Source organism: Diadema antillarum, unplaced genomic scaffold (assembly GCF_040938485.1).
Source record: "Diadema antillarum isolate AM-2024a unplaced genomic scaffold, OU_Dant_1.0 seq00000203_RagTag, whole genome shotgun sequence".
Lineage (NCBI taxonomy): Eukaryota > Metazoa > Echinodermata > Echinoidea > Diadematoida > Diadematidae > Diadema > Diadema antillarum.
Window position 1 is genome coordinate 199183 of NW_027271262.1, and position 21413 is coordinate 220595.

At 42.6% G+C, this 21413-nt stretch overlaps 1 protein-coding gene across 1 annotated transcript in view; it reads left to right on the forward strand.

Annotated features, from left to right (window-relative positions):
- The window catches only part of LOC139728838 (zinc finger SWIM domain-containing protein 8-like), a 68589-nt gene extending 52332 nt beyond the window's left edge, over window positions 1-16257 (forward strand). Inside the window, exons 9-18 of the mRNA XM_071639774.1 lie at window positions 310-483; window positions 4989-5175; window positions 7328-7560; window positions 8012-8666; window positions 9134-9344; window positions 10385-10495; window positions 11009-11301; window positions 12154-12365; window positions 13340-14252; window positions 15014-16257. Coding sequence (XP_071495875.1) covers window positions 310-483; window positions 4989-5175; window positions 7328-7560; window positions 8012-8666; window positions 9134-9344; window positions 10385-10495; window positions 11009-11301; window positions 12154-12365; window positions 13340-14252; window positions 15014-15468 — 3444 coding nt within the window. The 3' untranslated portion in view covers window positions 15469-16257. The remainder of the gene's footprint in view (window positions 1-309; window positions 484-4988; window positions 5176-7327; window positions 7561-8011; window positions 8667-9133; window positions 9345-10384; window positions 10496-11008; window positions 11302-12153; window positions 12366-13339; window positions 14253-15013) is intronic.
- The last annotated feature ends 5156 nt before the right edge of the window (window positions 16258-21413 follow it).

Here is a 21413-nt window from a genome sequence, read left to right on the forward strand (position 1 = left end):
CCCACCATCAATTCTTTGGGGCCCTTGGCCACCTCGCCACCGGGCCATCGCTAATGTCAAGCCCCGTGGTGGTAGGAGGATGTTTATGGATGGTGTGAGGAGGATGTTGGTGGATGATGGTAGGAGGATGATGAAGGATGGTGCTGGAGGATGTTGATGCTGGATGTATGAATATGCCATTGAATATTGGTTGGAGGGTTTAATGCATCCCTCCATGACTTTGGCTAATCCTTGAGAGAGAGAGAGAGAGCACAAGTTATGATTTACCAAATGGTAATTGACCTGGGTGTTCCCTCATTCCTCTACCAGGCCCGCAAGAGGCACGTTAACTCACAGAGCATCCTGACGAGTATGACCCTGTCCAAGGCAGCGTTCCTGTGCAGTGTGCTCTCTGAGCAGCCCGAGTGCCACCACCTCGCCTTCAGGATGGGCATGTTCGGCCTCGAGCTGCCGAGGCAACCGGCATCAACCAAGGCCCTTGAGGTACACTAAGTGTTCAGGGAATATTTTCCCTAAGTTCTTTTGTGATGTGCAACAGTGCAAAGGTGTTGGCGGGCAGTGGAGTCAATATCAAAGCATTGATGGTGTAGCTGTTTTGGGGAGAGATTTTAGTGAATCATGTTATCATTTGCCTGGCCAATATCAAAATGTAAACATTCTGCAATATTCCTTGCAGCAGAATGAACAATTATCATATTACATTGCTGTAGTGGACACCCCCCCCCCCCACATTAAAAATGTTCTGCTGCCTATGCAGGTGTATATGTGTACCCCTTGGCCTAGGCCCCTAGAACCTATCAAACTAATTTGATGTAATTGGAATGTATCCCCCATTGTAGCTTGATATAAATTACACATGTCCATTGATGATTTATACGGAATGCGGGCAATGTAGACAATACAGCTACTAGTGGGGTTCTACTTAGGGACAGATAATGAGTAAATGTGGGGTTGAAAATGTCGAAAGATTCCACGTAAAATGACAAATATGCAGCACTTTGAAGCCATGCCAATAATTGGATGTGTCAACACTGCTGAAAACAGTGGAGGAAAAGATAAATATTTGCTATGGTGAATCTTTAGTTGCACTTACCTGTGAAACTCGAAATATTTTGAAACATCATAATGCTTTTACCTCGGTATAGAAGCTGCAGATAATTGCCATATCATGGATGACAATGCCTAGTAGCTCATATGGCTTCATATGAAAAAAAAAAAGAAGAGAAAATATTCCCCTCCCCCATCAATGCAGGAGAATCCTGTCCTGTATTTTCACACACTTCCTGTTATTCACTCCCACGTCGACTGAAAAACTGGCCGCGTGCAAGTGTAAATTGTTTCACCCCTTTTCTCACTCATTTCTTTCTCTTTTTTTTAATGATAAAGCAAGTCTCATCTTACTAGCAAATTAAAAAAAAAAAGTATCAAGGAGAGTATATAAAAGTGAGAGTGGGAAGAGAAATGAGAGAAGAAAGTAGAACGAAGAAAAAAAAGAAGAGGATGAAGAGGAAGAATAGAAGGAAGGAGAAATTGTGAAAAAAAAAATTGGAGGACAAACTACAGTGATGAAAGAGGGTGGAAAAGAAAAGAGGTAGGAGGAGGAAAATAAAATAGGGTCATACCTTGAGAGTTTGTTACTTGACATTTTCAGAGTTACAAAACATTCCTTTTGAGTCTTATGGGGCCCCTTTGTCCATATCCTGAAACATGCAAGTGCTCTTTTGTTGCCCATTGAAAGGCAGTAAACAAAGCGAGACCGTATCAAAGTGATGCGAAGTCCTTTTCTGTTTTCCTGCGCCGGCCTTTTGTCTTTTTTTCCTCTCCCTCGTGACCACCCTGGGGTCTTCCTCTTCCTAATCGAATTAGGAACCATTCAGGAAGAGGCAGTTGGGCAGGATCTTGCCGTGGAAGATGTTTATCAAATACAGTGCTCACCCGATTTCTGGGGAAACCTTCAGAATTCCACGAGGCTAACCTTTCTGCATTCTTTTCGTGGAATGATATAGAAGCTTGAGGCTTACAGCCATCATAATCTAGTCATGTTCTAGCTGAAACACTGCCCATCATTCCTCATTAATGTCTTGAAATGATAGTGTAATCCAGACAAATGTTCCAGTGATTTGAACTTCTTGACTATAAATGGCTGTGTCCTAAACTTTCTTGGGTAGAAGACTGCTACGTACTTCAGTGTAAAAGTTACCACTTGGCAGTTGATTGTGCTGTGCCCCAGACTTGGAGTGTATAGAGCTTGGCAACTTTGCTGTCTTTTTCTATCCCCATGCCCCTCCATGTTGCAATGTCTGTGCATATGTAAATTATCTGTGGAGTGATCTGCATGGGTCAGTAATAGCCACCGCTTTGGATGTAGGGGGGGGGCGGAGGGGAGGTGGGAGCACAGATGGGGAGCCCCTCTTAAATGGGAGAAAAGTTTGTTTCCTTGAAGGGGATATCCAGTCCAAATACAAGTTAATCTGATAAAATAAGAGTAAAATCTTACGAGTTCAACAGTAAAAATTTGACTGAAATCGGATGAAAAACAACAAAGTTATGACATTTTGAAGTTTTGCTAAAATCTGCAAAACAGTTCTTGTACAGTGGATATGAATATGCAAATGAGTGAGGTAGCCATGTCATCCCCTCACTATTGAACGTGTAAAAAAAAAACCCCAAAAATGAATAAAAATTCAATGTTTCTGTCATTGAAGTCTGAAACATGATGTTGTTCCTGGTTGAATACCTAGGTAACTTAAGAATAGTAATCAGTTAGGCATACAAGGATTTGAACCTCGGGCATAATTGCATTTGAATGAAAAATTTGAAATTTCAAAATTATATGTGCAAACTATATGGCAAGTTATGAGGGGATGACATGCTCACTTTGCCATTTGCATATTCACATTGACCATTCAAGAACTGTTTCCTGAAAAAATAGCGAAACTTTTAGATATCGTAACTTCCTAATTTTCATCCAATTTTGATCAAAATTATACCGTTGAACTTGTAATATTTTACTCTTTCTTATCAGACTAACTTATGTTGGGACTGGATTTCCCCTTAAACCCATCCCAATTCTACAGGGGCCACTGTAGGAATGAGCGGAATGGTGCTCAATTTTGGGAGGGGGGGGGGGGGGGGGGCAGGTAGACTGGGGACTGTTTCCTACCGCTCTTACCACATTCCAGATGACAAGAGGGATGTGAAATAACCAAGTGCACTGGTATTTGACATGTTAGACTCGATATCCTGATAGATAAAGTGTGGTCAAATAAATGAATGACACACACACACACACACACAAAACTGGGAACAGAAAAGCAAGATGTTTGATTTTGATTTGATTTGATTTATTTATTTCAACACGGTAAAAAAGCCTGGTATCAGCTTTGAATCTGCTTTTCAGCAAGGCCGTGCATAAGAATTTACAAAACTGAATCAGAAACAGAGGAACAGGTACAATAATAATGATGATAAAAAAACTGACAAAACACAACATAAATAGCATACAGTGAACAGAACTAAAATTGGAACAAATATGAATACAAGTATGAAATGACTTAGAGTACATAACGATAACAACAAAATCAAACTGTGACGAAAATGATATGCATAATTAAAACAAACAAAAATAACACAAGGATTTGTTACAAATGAGCGGCAAGAGAAAATCAACATAATATCTGGAAATTTACTTTCTGAATTGCTTGTGTAAAAGAGCTTAAATTATCAATATTTCGAATATCTTGGGGTAGATTGTTAAATAACTTAGATGCATTATAAGACGGGCTTCGCTTTAAACAATGATGTGTCCATGGCAGTTTTTATTGAGAGCATTTAGCAGACAAGTTAGATTGTATGCATAGCAACAGGCTGATGCTTACTAAAAATGAATAAGCAAACTAAAAAGGAATTTAAAAAAAAGGAACCTATGAAAATAATGGAGCTTGATAAACTGTAATTTCTGCAATCGGTTACGGTTTTAGAGTATAAAGTGGGCATGCATTTGCTCCAACTTCGAGAGACATAGACAAGAGAAAATATGGGATGAAAAAAGACCCCCCCCCCCCCCAAATAAAAAAGAAAAAGAAGAAAAAAAAAACAGAGTCCCCCAAGTTTAAATCATGCTGTCCTCTGTCATCCCTCAGAACAATTCCAAAATGTATTGCAGGGTTACTCTTGCAAGAGGCAGCTCAGAAATTAATGGGTAAACACCAGAAAAGAACATCAAATTTGTGAATTTCAAATGGAAAATAGAACAGAAAAGACAAGTGGACATAACTGAATATCAAACATAATAAAGGAACACCAAGTTTTTGAATTTTATGAGGAAAAATAAATGTAAAAAAACAACAACAGAAAGGGACAAATTGCTGCAGCTTGCATGTGTTTCCTCAGGACGTTCACCCCTTTCTGCGCAATGCCTGAAAGGAGGAGAAGCCGAGGTGTGACCATAAATCTGATGTCATCTGGTCTCAATTTCCGGGCCGATCAGGCCAGATTGTAGCTGGGATAAGGTCTGATAGCCTGCACTTTATATGCACAAAGTTAAATTGGAGTGTAATACATCAGTGAGATAAAAAGGCTTGCTGGACAGACAGACAGACAGACAGACAGACAAACAGACAAACGAAGAGACAGACAGATGTATGCACACATGCTTCCACACACATCAATGAATACATTTTACACCTGTATATGCATATAATATACAAAAATAGATTGAAATATACATTTGTTCCTAAATACATACATAATATTTACACACACGTGCTCACATACATACATACTAACAAACATATTAGCATATCAACATGAACATTTTTGTTTGAATCTTTAATTGATCCATAACTGTTGTGTGCATTGTTCCATGTTCCTTGAACTTAGCTGATGTGTGATGCTGATACAAGTTTTCTGCATTCATCAAATCCACTTAATATATACTTGTGGTAAAGTTCCCTTTTAACACTGTCCTCCACTGCCGCCCCCTTCAGGTCAAGCTCAACAGCCAAGAGACCGACCTGGTGACCCTGCTGAAGAGGATCCCCCTGGGCCCCGCCGAGCTGGGCATGATCCGGGAGAGGGCCCAGCAGCTGCGGGACGGGACCCTGAGGTCGCGGGGCGAGGCCCTGCTGCCCCTCATGCTGGCCAGCTTTATCTTTGATGCTCTCTGTCTGCCAGGTGGGTCTCAGTTTTTCAGTGTCAAAGGTCACAGTAAGGACAGTTGCAAGGTGCTAGGTCACAAAGTGGGGGGTTTTCTAATTGAGATCAAAGTGTCATGTTGTTGAGGTTGTGAATTTTCTTCAATTTTTTTCTCCCTTTGCAAATGAAATGTGTAAGATCGCAACTGCTGATCTATAATTCAACAAACATGTCGGCAAAAGGAACCATGGGACTTGAACCCAGGCTATACAATTTCAAAATAGCCCGGGCTACAGAGGGTTAAACCATTGCAGAGACCAAGGGACCATATTTGTGTGTATTTTTGTCTGAAGGGGAGCCAGAGTAATTGCGAAGTTTGAGTCATGATATCTACATTGCATTTCAAAACAAAAAATCATGAAAAAATAACAATCTGAAGTTGGATTATCTTTTGTTTTGTTTTGTGTTTTTGGATACACACTGTATAGGACCTACATGATGTACAGGGTCCTCTGACGTGTACTCGCCTTTATAATTTCCATCATATGATAACAGTGAGGTAAAGATGACCTGATTTTAGCAGGTCAAGGCCATTCAATTTTGGTATCGATTTAAGTGGCTGAGTTCAAGGGTATCCAAGTTCATGACAGGATGGCTTGTCAATCTCTTGTTGACATGTTTGAGGACGTGCATAGAATCTTGATTTGATACATGTTGATAAGAATACAAAAGCAAGCAGGAAAGAAGGAAATAGCCAATAAGATTCTCATAATCCTTAGTAGAGATGGCAACTCTAGGATGTACGTAAGATATTGTGTCAAGTTCTTTCTGACATTGAACTATTTTAAACTGCCTTATCATTTTCTCCATTGTATTCAAATTCAATGACCTATCAACTTTTGAGTGTTTGTATACCTCTGTGTCTGTATTATGTCTTTCGGCCATGGTCTGATTAAAAATTTCTGTCTGTTTTTGGATGACTTCTCCACAAAATGTTTCTTGGCAGGCCTTTTAGGCTGCATGAAAAATTGGATGGGGTCGGAGATCCATCGGAGCGTCCTCGTTTTCCTCCCTCCCCAATCTCAATCCTCGTTAATCTCTGTCGAATGAGGGCCACTTGTTTCGCTGCCTCCGACATTCTTGACATACCTTCATCGGGGTGTGGAAAGGGGGCGTCGGTCGCAGTGTGCACGGATGGTTGTTTACCCCCTTGTTGTTACCAGCGTGGTGTCAGGCTGTCGGTGATATCGTTCATGTGGGATGATACTTTTCTTGATGGACGTCTGGGGTTGTGGACGTCTCGGGTTGTGGAAATCAAGTCAAGCAGAGCTTATTTGATGGGTTGCCAACTTTGCTCCTGCCAAGATGATCACTTGTCATGAAATTTTGAATATTAGCACAGCAGTGTCGGTCGTATCAGACACATCTACAGCAGCAAGAGTTTGGTCTGACCTATAGCATACCTTCTAGAAAAGGGGGACCCAATCCCTACCATTCTACGATGCACCAAATATACTTGTTATATTGTGCTGCCAATGTTTTGCTGCGAAATAATTTTTTTCCTTTCTTTTTTTTTGGGGGGGGGGGGGATAAATGAGTGTTATTTTTGTTTTTTAAAATGAGTATAGATGGACAGATTTGTCTTGAGAATGTTACTACCCTTAAAAAAGTGAGTAGAAATAGCTGAATTTATTATGTTTTGTGCAAAAAAAAAGAAGAAAAAAGGAGAAGAGCCCCCTTCATTGTTAATGTAGTGCAGTGATTTAATTGTTGTCCTTTATACTGCTGGACTCGCTTTGTCTTTTCTCATGTTCAGTTTTCTTCATTTTTAGACAGCACATTAGCAGACATAATGCAACAGATAATGAAACAGATATTACAAAAACAAACAAACAAACAAAGACACAACCTTTCAGGTTACTGCAAATTCTTAACTGTGAGGAAAATATGTGTGAGTCTTTTTTTACTTGCCTGTTTGATCATTTAGGTACAGAGAACATTCTGTTGAGACTTCCAACTTTGATGCCCTTCACAGAGCTGAGTATGTGATCAGCCCATTTTGTGAACATCACTTTTCTGTAAGAAGTCCATTATCCATGAATTCTATGCAGTGGATCTGTGGCATACTGGTTTCAATATTTACTGCAGCCTCGTGGAAAATGAACACTTTGGCCCATTTCTTCCCCAGCAGGTCAACCGGCAGCCAGCGTGCAGCGGTCATCGGTGCGCATGGCGCAGGCCCGAGAGCGCAGCCCGAGTGACGAGAAGCTTGGCTTCGAGGCAGCCGTGGCGGCCATGTCGATGAAGGCCAACGTCAGTGAGGCGGACCACCCCTTGCTCTGCGAGGGCACCCGGCGCCAGCGGGGAGACCTAGCCCTGGCCATGCTGTCCCACTACAAGGAAGACCAGAGCAAATTGAGACAGGTACCATCCATCGACTCCCTCTTTGGAATCTTGGTCGCAATCAATATTTTTGAAACCTGTGCACAGTTGAAGGTGTCTTATTAAATGTTTAAAGGCAGTCCATCTATCTCGCAACCAAGAATTGTGAATCAAAATACCACACAGCATGTTGTTGGTTGTAGGCAATAAAGATATGCAGAAATCTCTATGCTGTAACTATGATAAAGAGACAATGTTACTCGTGAAAAATATATTCTCCTACTGAACTATTGCTGTGATTTTTTTCCCTTTATGTGTACCATTAACATTGTACCATTAAAATGACACAAATGAGGTTCTGATTGTGAAACAGAATAGGTTAAGACAAGACAAGCTGTAGAATCACAGTGCTCTGTGCTATCCTGATAGTTTCTGCACACTAATGTTCTGAATTCATGCCCCATGCATTTCTGTTGCCATGGTGTTGTTACAGATTCTTGATGGGCTGTTAGACAAGCTTGGCCCCAAGACGCACAAGACACCCTGCGCAGTGCCAGTATCCACCAACACGTCGGTAATTAGGCCCTCCCAGCAGGTCCAGTCGCAGGGACACGCCCTGAACCATCACCACCACCACCACCACCAGCCCAACATCAGTGAGGATGCTGCCACCCGCCTCGCCAACAACATTGCAGATATGTCTCTGGCCGCCGCGTCGTCTGGCCGGGCCGGAAGCAGCACCGGCGGGCACCACCAACATCACCACCACCAGCAGGACTCCAAGCGGGGGAAGGGGAGTGCGAAGGACAGCCACGACAGCTGCGAGGGGGGATCGGACAGCAGCAGTCGCAAGGACAAGAAGGCAAAGGCGATGCCGCCGGTCCCCACCGGTCTCGCCCCACCGTCGGGCTCCCAGGGCATGCCGGGGAACTCCAACCTTGAACAACCCCCCATGTGCAGGATAGGTCAACCCCCGGTGGTCGGACCAGGGGGCGGGGCCCGAGTGAGGGGAGAATTCTCTGTACCAGGTGAGGATGAAGGAAGCCACCACCCATCCCACGGACCGGGCGGGGCCAGTCATCCAGCAACCAGCACTGGCATCAGCTATTGGGGGAGGATATTTGGTAGACATCCAAGGAAGAGTAAAGGTAGGTTATCAAGTAATGTTATCATTCAAGATGCTCTGATAAAATTTCTTCATTTGATACATGTATATTGCAGGCTTTTCACAGTCTTTGTGCCATACCATGTTAGTCGTGAGACCCGACTGTATTGGTGGAAATTTCTCTTGGTATATGCTGCTCTTTCTCTCCTGCATATTTCTGAAAAATGTTGTATTTCAGTAGCTCCTTTTGACACAAATAGAATAATGTTACTTTCATGAAAGCCAAATAGTAGATGCAACTTAATACCCATAAATCATTTGTGAGGTAATTTACTGCAACTTGTTGCTAACTACCTCTGCAGATTAATGTTCTGCTTCAAACATATGTCTGAAAACTGACTTCCCGTAATGAGACCTCAAAGCTGTCCCACAGGTATATATGAAATTTTGTGTGATCTGAACCCTCCGAGAGGTAGCTTGATATGTGTTTACACACCAATTTTCTCCGAGGTATGGCCAGTATAGACAGCAGTGCTCCAGAGACCACTTCCAGTGATAACTCCCCTACCCTAGCGAGGCGGGTGCCCCCGGGGGGATGGGGTCGATACCACGGGCCTGGAAGTGACAGTGGTAGCAGCGGCAATTCCAGTGACTCCGTCAGCTCCAGCAGCTCCGGGGAGAGGGGATCGGGGGCACGGCCGAAGATGAGGGAAGCCGAAGGGTGAGTCTCATGACATGGATACCAGGAAGTCTGATTTCTCTCCCCCTTCAATACCAGTGTAGTGCAAGGGTACTACCGCCGGCCCCATAGATGACATGTGCTGCTGTGTGTTTGCATGGATGCAAAATGCTCATTTGTTCGAATCCCTGCTACCTAGACAGATATGCTTTTTGATGATTGTCATGCAGAATTAATCAATCAATCAATTTACATGTGGTATTACCTGAATAGTCTTCATGCAATATTACTTGATCGACAAAGTCAGATAAGACAACCTGGAAAAGAATGTTAAAACAAAGTTGTTCCGGGAATGTGTGAAAAATCAATTTAAAAAAAAAAATGTCTCATGTTCAACACCTGCCATTCCCTGTTAATTCCATGGATCGCATGTAGATGTAAACATTTAGTCACTAGCGGTCGTGTCCATACGCTGGTCGTGTCCATACGCTGGTCATATGCCAGGTGATCTTACCCACCCACATGCAACACGCTGAGGTCAAGCAGATCACACTTTCGCTGCTCACTTGTGCACTTTCGGTAATGTGGAGTTACTGTGCAGCAGGCACAGACAAAGCATATACAGTAATCTTATCTAATTTTCCCTCTTTAATTATGACGTAAACATTGTCACTTCACAATAGAAATGCATTTTCAGAGCCTACAGTGTGATATTTCTTTTCCCAACATATAACAGTTGCTAGGAAAATCTACAAAGCTCCCATAGTTTTCAGATTGAGATAGTGTCGTCTATTCTTCATGTACAATCAATAGAGATCAGGCTGTGCACTGGCGGCACAGCGTTGTTAACTCATTGTTACATTAATTAAATAGTGCAGCTGCCTTTTGAGTTTTTACAGTTTAATAGTGAGAATTCTTGTTCAAATTCCCCTACATTAATGGAAACTACATGCTTTTTTTCCTTTCCCATAAATTTGTGTGATGAATCCGCCAGGCATTGGTAGGTAAACATGCTTTGATGATACTTATAGAGAATGGTGATCATTTCTCTTCTGTTCTCCCCTACATTCATGATCTCCCAGGAGTCCCGGTCAGGGGATACCAGTCTCTCTCATGAGGCTCAACTCTGTTCCCAGCGCAGCGGAGAACATCAATGAGAACAAGGCGTGTGTGGCAGGAAGCAAGGGTAACAGGTTAGTATTCTGCAATGTATCTAGAACCATGACCAGGTCCTGGAAGTGAGGCTCATTTGTAAAGATTTGTTAGTGTACCATCAAGAGACAGGCTTGATAATACCACGAGTGATGACTTTTTGCCAAAATTACCACTGTTTTCACATGTGATATTAAGCTTTTGTCTGTAGGTGAGTGGTAGTACTCCTGAAGTAGTCACTCTGCATAGAGCATGTATGCTTGGAATTTCAGTACATACTTGTCATGAAGCAAAAGTACCAGTTGTAAGTAGGTACTGTGCATTTTTCTCTTGTTATGGTATGGAGTGTTGTAATATCTGTGCAGGTGATATATTGTGAAAAATATGATGGAAGCTTCTCTGCACTTCTTTGCTCATAGTAAAGGGAACAATACATTCTCGATTACATAGTAGTTTTGCTATGTAATGGGTAGATACCTGTCTGAACATTTTGTCCTTCATTCCCCGACCTCTCCCTGCCCCCCACAAAAAACCACGCCTGTCATCTCCCGCAGAAGGGGTCGTAAGGGCGGCCGCAACGACAACTGTCCGACGGTGCCCAACCAGCCCAGCGAGGCCTCCGCCCACTTCTTCTTCGAGCTGGCCAAGACGGTCCTGATGCGGGCCGGCGGGTCTAGCAGCACAGCCCTCTTCACCCAGGAGTGCACCAACTCCAACCACTCGGGCCCCCACCGCGGTCTGCACCTGTGCGCCTTCGAGATCGGCCTCTACGCCCTGCGGCTGCACAACGCCGTCACACCCAACTGGCTCTCGCGCACCTACTCCTCGCACGTCTCGTGGATAACAGGTGGATAAGTCTTCCAAACTGAGACATAACAGCACAAAAATGCTCAAAAACTAATCACCAGCTTTCTTTACTTGTAAGAGAGACGCCAACTCTCCCGCTTTTCTCAAGATCCCTAGCTTTCCGACTGGAGTTTGAATTTCTCCCACTCTTTCTGTATGTCTCCTGCTCAAGATGTATTTTCTCGTGCCTTAAATGTAGACTTCTCCCACTCAATTTTAGTTTGTCATATGTTAACATATAAGGTTGAGATAGCACCAGGGTCATTTACAAACTTAAAGCTTCATGGGCCTTAAGTGCAGGCCCCGGATCCTGATCGCAGGGGACGTCTTGCTTCAAGCTTGTGATGTGCGCCATGTGTACGATGCACACTTTCATGCAATCTGCAGTTTGCCGGGGGATCCAGGTGGGAGAATCTCCTTTGTAAGAGATACTTGGGGTTGGGAGTCTATAGCCCCGTTTTAACGGACCTTCCCCGGAGTGTTTACATTCCACAGATTCCATAAAATACGGGTTGCACGGCCTTGTTTTAGTTTTGATCCGATATGTAACACATCTCATGCTTGTCCCACATGCCATTTTAAAGGAAATTTGGTGGAAATTTGAAGGAGTTTTTTTTTTTTAGCTTTCCAAGGAGGCTGCTTGACTTATTTTTCAAAACTATAAGTACAAGTAATGAGTTCATTGGACTTGTAATGTGCTTAAAACATTCACATACCAGGGAAATCAGTTGTATTCCTGGATGTACATGTACATGTATGTATAGATGTATTCCATGATGAATGTGGAGTTGGAAATCCTTGCCTCTGACCTTTGACCTGTGATCACCATTTGCTCACTTAATGCGATTTTCAGGTCAGGCGATGGAGATTGGTAGTGCAGCCATCAACCTGCTGGTGGAGACATGGGAAGGTCACCTGACCCCGACGGAGGCCGCCTCGCTGGCCGACAGGGCCTCAAGAGGTCGCGACCCCAACATGGTGCGAGCTGCCGCCCAGCTGGCCCTGTCCTGTCTCAGCCACGCCCACGCCCTGAACCCCACGGACGTGAACCGGGCTCTAATGCAGGTAGGTACCCCCCCAAAAAAAAAAAAATCACTCCCCCTTCCCCATAAGCTAGAGAGATCTCTTTGCTTCAGATGTGGAAACAGACTTGAAGTGAATACATACAAGAAGTGAATCCGTATCTGTTATGCTCAGTTGCAAAACAGAATAGCAGACAGTGAAAGTTCAGCTCTATGAGGAGAGATGTTTAAAAGGCCGTGTTCACAACCAAGCCAGCAAGTGACAGACTAACTCTTTATTAAAATGCTGTAAGTTTATGTCTGTCCTCAGTTGTAAGATGACTCTCATCTCTTAATATGTCATGCTCCAGCAATGTGTACATTGGACTACAAGCATGGAAAGGTTTATAGAAACTGACAGTGGGACAAAGTGACATAAACTCCCTGCTACTTTTGGATAGTTTGAGTGGATGTTCAGCAAGTAGAAGGACAACTTGGGGTTTTGTTCCGTCACTTTCAGCTTAATTGTATGGAGAAATCGAGATGTACACCAAGTCTCGAGTCATTTTGAACACACACCTAGATCTGTACACTAGTAAGAGTTAGCAATGGAGCAGTATTTCTAACTCCCTGCTCCGCTGGCTGCTATGACAAGTCAACTTACCCTAGCAATATCCAACTACTGTGGAAATTCGAGCTGTGGATGTGAAAAAAAAAAGTATCATCTAGATGTTGCACACCTTGATGAAAATTTCATGTGGCTTCAAAAGTGTCAAGACTATCGGTTTCTGTTTATTTGCCAAGTCTACTCTGACAATGTGCCTAAATGAATGGGCATGTAGCATTTTCCTGGAAAACGGTAGCAGTAATGATGATTAAACAAGACATGAATATTTCAGAATGATGCAGTTGTCACATTGGTATTGTTGACTTGCTTGTGTTGATAGTAACGATGTTATCATCATTGACGTAGGCCATCAATGCAGTTGTTGTAGTCATGGTGACCTCCATCAATGATTCCCATTCTCTGTCCGGCAGTGCAAGGAGCAGGACGTGATGATGCTGCAGAAGGCTTGCCTGGCGGTAGAGAGTGCAGCCAAGGGGGGAGACGTCTACCCGGAGGTCCTCTTCAACGTCGCCAAACAGTGGGAGTGGCTCCATGACAACGCCACGGGACAGGGCAACCACAATAACCAGCGCCACCAGCACCACCACCACGACTCGGACGAGGAAAAGGCTGGGGTGGCCAATGAGGGCGGGGCGGAGGAGGCAGGGCAGGTAGTGCCCTACGCCAACGCCCCCGTCAGGGGCATGGTGCAGCCCCAGCATGTTGTCGGTGTACCGTACAGCCTCGCGCCGCCGCATGCCGTGCCAATAGTCTACCATGACTTTGTCACTGTGGATGCATACGTCGCCAGGCACCAATTCGGGAATGCCGCCCATGCGGTGCCAGGGGCTGACCGGCGCCTGCAGCACCGGCCGCAGATAATTAGCGATGCTCACAATGTGCAGTGGATGCAGCACCACCAGTACCACGGCCCATGTCCGTACAATGCCAACATGCCGGTACCGGGCATGGCGGTCACTGTGCCCCGGACGGGCTTCCCACCGACGCAGGTTCTGCAGATCGCTCCAGGCCAGGCCATGGCGCCGCGGCCCATCATCCAGCAGTACTCCATGCAGATGCAGCCCAACATCGTGCACACGCGGCCCAGTGTTGTGGTCCCTCCGCAGCCCCACCCTGTTCAACCCATTCCCAACATGGCGCAGCCCATGGCCCCACAACAGCACCCAGGACTGTTCTATCTGCATGCCACCTATAGGGTGGGAATGCTTGGCATTGATACTTTGGCTAGAAGAGTACACGATGAGAGGACACAATCTAGGTTCTCTCCCAACCCACCTTATGGAGAGGACATTAAGTGGCTGATGGAGATAGCGAAAAGATTAGGTAAATTTCATATCTCATTTTTTTTCTCGCTAATTGCTTTCCATATTCGTTTGAATCACCCTGTATATCTGGCCACTTAGAGACACATGTTACCATTCTCCGCCCAATCTCTAGCATAGGAGAGTTCTGAGACAAAGCACTGATCAGTCCATCCAACCAGTCAATGCTGAATCTTTGGCTAGCATGCTATTACTTCTGTCCTTAGTTATTATTGCTGTAGTCTTCATTCTTACCATAGTTTGAATTGTCTACTGTTGTTCATGCTCCCAGTGTAGGGCAAAATCCAAAGTAAACAAAAAGATTAGTGATGTTCTGTACTGTAAACATCAATATTTTGGCATGATTAGTTTTTAGCACTGAGCGGCACAGAAACATATTTGCAGATTCTTTAATTCATGGTGTGCAATTGTCAACCCATTCAAAATTGTGAAGATAATTTTGCGGGTTTTAGAATTCACACTAGCTAGGATTAGCGCAAAATACGAAAAAAATGCAAAAATTAATGTACCGCAAAAATTTCTGCATTGACAGTAAGTGTAATGATTTGAAAATATAATGATCTTCTCTTTTATTTAGAAAAATTTCAGAGGAAGAACAGTCATCATTGAATACTTTGGAGGAGGCCTTTACAAAGAAGGACTATTGATCAGCCTAAAATTAAATCAGTGTATCCCAGTTTTGATTTTTGTTTTTTATTTGTTCCAATCAAGTTCACATTCCCGCCTTCCCAACCTTCACATCTTGTGTTTTTCGTTCCCCAGGTGTCAGCTACGTGCAGCAGTTCTGTGCTTGTGTGCTAAGCGTAGTGGTCAGCCCGTTTGTCCTACACACGATCACGTGGGAGGCCGCCCACTACCTGTCCTCCATGAACCACACCTCGGTGCAAGCCAACCTGCGCTCGCCGATCCTCAGCCCCATCGTGCAGAAGTGCGTGCAGATGTACATCCAGTGCATCCACCAGCGCATGTACCACATCACGCCGCCCGAGTACGACGACTTCATCAGCGTGGTGCAGAGCGCGCAGAAGGCGTTCTTGATGCAGGCGGGCGGCCAGGCGCAGTTCAAGGACTTCATCCAGTCGCTACGCCGGCTGCCGCGCTGCAAGCATGACCTCTGGGTCCGCCTCTCGGCCACGCTGTCGCCCAGCCTCTTTGAGCATTCCTCCTCCTCGGCGGCATCGTCGCCATCGACGACGACGGTGTCCACCAACCATTGATGGGGGCGTGTGGCCGGCCAGAAAGGGGCCAGTGCAAAGCCTATTCAGTGATAATTAGCTCTCTTGATAGACAGTCGAGGCAGCTGTGTAGCGTTTAGCCAAATGTCTGCTTTTTTATTTCCTCCATGTGTAAGTGGCTGAACTTGGTTCAGCTGCAGGCTCCTCATTCTGGACTGCCTTGAGCTCAGTGGAAGGTGTAAATGTACGTTGAAATTGTATTTGTTTTAACAATTTTGTAAAAGTTTTCATTTTATTTTTGCATCCACACTCAGGACTACTGTATTCTCCATAAAGACCTAAAGGTGTGAAGCGTGGGACCCCCAGTAATGGATGTTTCTATGTTGCAAAGACTTCAGTTTTTGACATTGTGATCAAAGAATGCTATGTCTAATCTTCATTCTTGACATTCTTAACATTCTTTAGGACAGGTTTTTGTTTTGTTTTTCCTGTAGTGGTACAACTTACTGTAAAAGCTTCACATGCATTGTTTCTTTCTCACTCTCTGAACTCTTCTGATCTTTCCAAGTGTCACACTAATTTGTGTCAAAGTGGTTTGTCAGATTCCTTTTAGAATCCAGTGACTTGATGAGAACAGTGTAAAAAAAAAAAAAGAAAGAAAATTAACAAGGGTGACAATTTGTACATTATTTTCTTTAACAATGCCACATTTGAGACAAATTGACATGGATTGAAGGTAGACGTATGTGGAGAGTAGTGTTGTGTTCTTTGGTGCGAAACGATATGCGGCTGATGAGGTGGGCGTAAGGTTGGGGTGAGAAGCACTGTGAAGGCGAGTCTGATGTAACTTTGTATTTATGAATGTAAATTTCACAGAGTGGAAATGTCAAGTGCAAATAAACTTCCGTCTCTGAAGTGTGTTTCACACAGAGAACTGAAGCATTTTTTTTTTCTTTGGTTTATGTTCCTTTTCCCCTCTTTTGTAAGTAGTACATTTCCTTTTGGCATCTGAATCATCCATTTTATTTTTTATTCCTTTGCTCTATTTATTTGTAGTTATAGAAAATTGAATGCCTCAATGTTATGTATTGATTTTGCAAAGTGCAAGGACAAAGGACAAGTTTTAAACCATTGATGTGAAATGAATGACAGTGAAATGTGTAAGAGATGACGTGTGTTATGAGATGGAGAGAGATCTAGTTGCAGTAACCTTCAAGAAGAAATGCGAAAGCTCCTTGTAGACCAGTGTGAGTGAATCTATCACTAAACACCAGTGACAATTTTTGTGTATGCGTACTTGATAGCGCGTCACATCTCGTGACCGTGATGTGTTAGAAAAAGAAACGTTAAGAATTTGCTGCTCAGTGTTGCTACAGTGCCTATGTTTGCTAGAATGAAGGGGAGTTTCAACCGTTTTTTGATTAGCGAAGTTGCAGACTTGATGTATTTGTTCTTTATTCATTCTTCATTTTTGCATTTTGGAACTTTTAAAGGGATTTGGAGTTTGGAATAGTACAAGTTTTCCCTACTATTGTGGGTTTGAATTGCATTCATCTGTTTTTACCCACCAAATCCATGGTGTCTGTATACTAAGAAGGAGCGAATGGAGAAACAGTCAGTTGGTTTCTACATTGATTGGCTTTGTCAAACTTAGGAGGTGCAGTAAAAGAGCGGCTGCTGATGTTCGTGCAAGAAATGCTAAATGTGAGTGATTCAGCGAGTTTCATTCTGTATGGGATGAGCAGTGGGTGTTATTGAGACACGTGTGGCCAGAATACCAGAGAGTTCACCCGGGGGAATGAAAATGGGAGTTTGGAAAATCTTTAACCAGAAGAATAGTTCATTCAGGGACACCTTGTTTTTCCACCTCGTGGGCGCACAAGAAAGTCTTGCAAAACAATCAGAACAAATTGTTTGGAGCTACTTCAAAGTATGTACAGTGGTACACAGGACTGTGCACCTTCTAGCCCTCCCCCCCCCCCCCCACCCCTGGTGGAAACCAGTCAAATGAATATGATAGCGTCGGTTTCAATTTGCGAAAAACAATATCTCACGAAAATGTCTGTGACCTTCTCATTCACGAAAATAAAAGCGTATACAGTATTGTATATGCCATATTAAGTGAGTGTAATCTTTTGCAAATCCGGACTACCCAACAATTTCACAAGTGGGTATATTCGCAATCCTGGAGTACAGCAGTGGACAGAAATGTCCGGAAGTTCACACATCCATTCGTCACACAGTAAGCATGCCAAGTTTGGCCCACTAAACTGAATTATCATTCTTGTTTGTCATGTACTGCATACCAGTACATGCACACATGCATGTCACATTCATGTTGGTATCAGAGTTAACATTTTAGCGTGTTGTGAAATTTGCGAATAGTACCCTTGCAAAATTTGTGAAAATAAAACTCCCCGCTTGATACTTATGTGGTGCATACAGTACTCGGCCATGTCAATTTGATGTTTGATTCGCACGTGATTCCATGCTCGATGTTTTACCTGGGAGGTAGGGGGCAAAGGCTGGTGCTGAACAGGCGACATGTCACACAGACCTGTATAGGAGCTATCGTATCTGAGGGGAACAAATGTGATGTTGTATTTGGGGGGGGGGGGGGGGGGGGCTTTTGCTGTGCATGCTTGGTGGTAATGTAACACAAACTGAAATCCCTTCTCTGCAAGTGGCTGTGATGTTCTAGGAGCTTGTCATGATAGACGTAGAGCTTGCTCTGTTCGTATCTGCAAGAGACTTCGTGCAAAACTTCAGTGGGGTTAACTGAGAAAGAAACAAGAGCTTTGATATATGAATATAGATATATTATAAATACATATATATATAGATATATACACCGTGACTGGTAAATTTTTTGAATGATTGATTTGTTTCGTTGAAGTTCATGTGTCAAAATGTCAATTGCTTAATCCCAGCTGTTATTTATGTAGGAATGAATTCTATATTTTCATATCTGTTTCTTTTCGAGTGTAATTTGTTTAGACATAGGAATATTAGAAACGAAACTGAAGAAAAAAACAAAACAAAACAAAAACAAAACAAAACTAAACATATTCTCAGGTTTAATCTAAGCTTATCTTTTAAAGAGAAGTAGATATTTGTCTTGTAACAGAAACAATGTGCAAATTGTGGTGGAGTAGCCATTATGTCCCACTGATCGAATGTGTCATCGGTCAGATTAGCTGTAAGCTGTAAATAGCTTTCCAGTCTGTGTACAATTGTTGAGAAAATGCAATGTTAACGAGGCAGTGTGAATTTTAGTGTGATTTTTTTTTTTCTTACTGCACTTACTGCATGTGGTTACTCGATCTATTGCTCTACAATATCAGGATTTTTGAAATGTTAGAGCCAAATAATGTGCGAGTCCTTACAGTTTCCTTGAAGAAGATATCAATGTGTAAGACATTTCTGTTTTAATGTTTTTTGTGACCTGAAGTTTCCTGTATTCCTGTGCGAAGCACTGCATTTGGGACTTCAGAATCAGTGCAACTGCATCAGTGATTAATATATTCTCAGTCCCACATGTACAGTAATTTGTGTGTGATGTTGATCACTGAAGACCTTCCCACAAATTTATGTGTGTACCTTTTACGAAAAAAAAAGAAACAATTGCAGATAGCTTATTACAATGAAGACAATTTTGATTTTTCCATGTAAAAAATGAAAAAAAAAATCTATGACTGTTACTCCTCATTTGGACAAATGTATGCAGTGTGTGTTATTAGATAAATCTAGGAGCAAAATGTCATGGATGTTTACACTGAGAGTAGATAAGTTTGATGGCTGTATTGTGTCGCTGTATGTTTGATATGTGACTAATGACTTTGTGTACATTGTACGATTGTACCTCAGAGAAATAAGGAGAAAAAAAAATGGTTGGGGAAAAAAGTGTTTGACAAAACTTTTGTCACTTTATATACAGGGATTTCATGCCAATCTCCACAACATGTAATCCAATTTGCTTCTTCCATCATTTGTGAGATTGCTGTTTTATGACTAGTTTAATTAAAAAAACAAAGACGTAAAGGGAAGTGACAGTGAAGTGTTCCAATGAAAATCCTGCTCATGCCCGCCCGCCCTTGTGGCACGATGACAACATTCCATGTCTTTCCAGCCAGCCATGTATAGTGGGGAAGCATGGGAGTGCATAGATGGTCATTCTTTGGACTCTTCGAACAGGGAGGGGAAGGAAGGGGGGGGGGGGGCGGGGGGAATAGATCAAAGATTGCTGAGGCATTTTTGAATTTGTGGATTTGAAACATGTTTGACAAGTTGACTGTTGTGTCACTGTCTTTAACTCTTGGTCGAGATTTGACCCTATGATTGAAATGCGGATGAGAAATTTTCTGATGCATTTTTCATGATGTCGTATTGTGTTCAATCAGGAAGTTTTGTGATTTCAATTTTCCCTTCTTAAAGCATGCTATGCTAGTACCAACATAATGCCCAAAGATTGGTTTATGAAAGTGTTGATTTTCTGCTGAAAAAAAAAAGGCTGTTTTCTCTTTCTTTCTTTTTTTTTTCCAATGGCAAGAGCCCATGTGTGCAAATCATCACATGGGTTGGGGATTACAGTGACATAATTTTTCATTTTATTATTATTATTATTTTCTTTAAACAGGCTGGGTATAGCTCAAAATTATATTGAGAGTTATTCAGAACTTTTCATTGAGTTTGCGGTTCATGATTTAGTGTATGCCATGTGAATCATGGCATGTGTTAACCCTGTGCAAAATAGAAGATAACCGTGAGCACTGGAAAAAAAAAATCAAAGACAATTTCGGGGAGGATCCAAGGCTGCCTTCTTGCAACACTTTGGAACCACTACCAATTATGTTTGAACTTATCATTTTATCCTTTTACATTGTCTTGCAAAATGTTGCCAATTTCCTTAAAAAAAAAGAAAAAAAAAAGTTTGATATTGTGTAAAAGTCAAATACATTAATGAACTTAATGGAAGTGTCATACACATTCCTTTTCTACCACAAACTGGTATTCGACTTGCTGGTAGGCTATAACTTTTTCTGAATTCCCAGTTGGTAAGACTTTCGGCAGGTGAGGACCACAACTGGTGGTGCATGACAGATTGGGGGGGGGGGGGGGGGAGTCACATACGACTTTTGACTGGGGTAGTTTTGTTCTTGTAGAGCATTTCACTTCTGGCACAAAGAAATGTGTTACCCCAATAGGATCACCTATGCTCTTGGTAGTGAAAGAATTACATATCAACACTAGTAGTTGGATCGTTGTAAATCCATTTTTTTGAAATCACTCCTATTGTTTCTATAGCAGATTGCTTCAAAAAGGAATCAATTCTGTATTTAAGGGAGAAGTAACCTTTTACCTCAGTGAATGTGGACTGTTTGATTTTTTTTTTCCTCCTGTAATGCGACACCTTTGCAAATTTTGATACAATGTATCTTTACATGTTTGGGACATTTTGAAAAGAAAACAAGATTGAGGGAAAGTGTAAACTATATGGAGACATTCAATTTTTTCAATGTGGATATATTTTACCAGAATTGAGTGTCATACTCTCTTTGTTGACTTGCTTCGTGTTTTTAATCGATTATATCTGACATTCGTGTAGTTAATGACTGTTTTCACTGTGTGAATGCACGCTTGTGTGTTCTTTCCATGATTGCATGTGTATGATTGTGTGTGGTTGTGTTTTGACCGTGTTTGTGTGTGTGTGTGTGTGTGTGTGTGTGTGTGTGTGTGTGCGCTTGTGTACTTGAGTCTTCATGAAGCGATGTCAATGTGCTGTTGGTGTGCAGGGATGCATGTGTGTATGTGTGTGTGTGTATGTCTGTGTGAGAGAGACTGCTTTAAGACATCCCCAGTCTCGTATTAGGAAAGTTGTTTCTTGCAAGTTGTAGCATTGTTTTGTGTACTCTTGCTTGTTTTCAGTTGTGTCAATGGAATCTGTATTAAAAACAAAAAAAATTGCTGAAAAAAAAAAGAGCTTGACC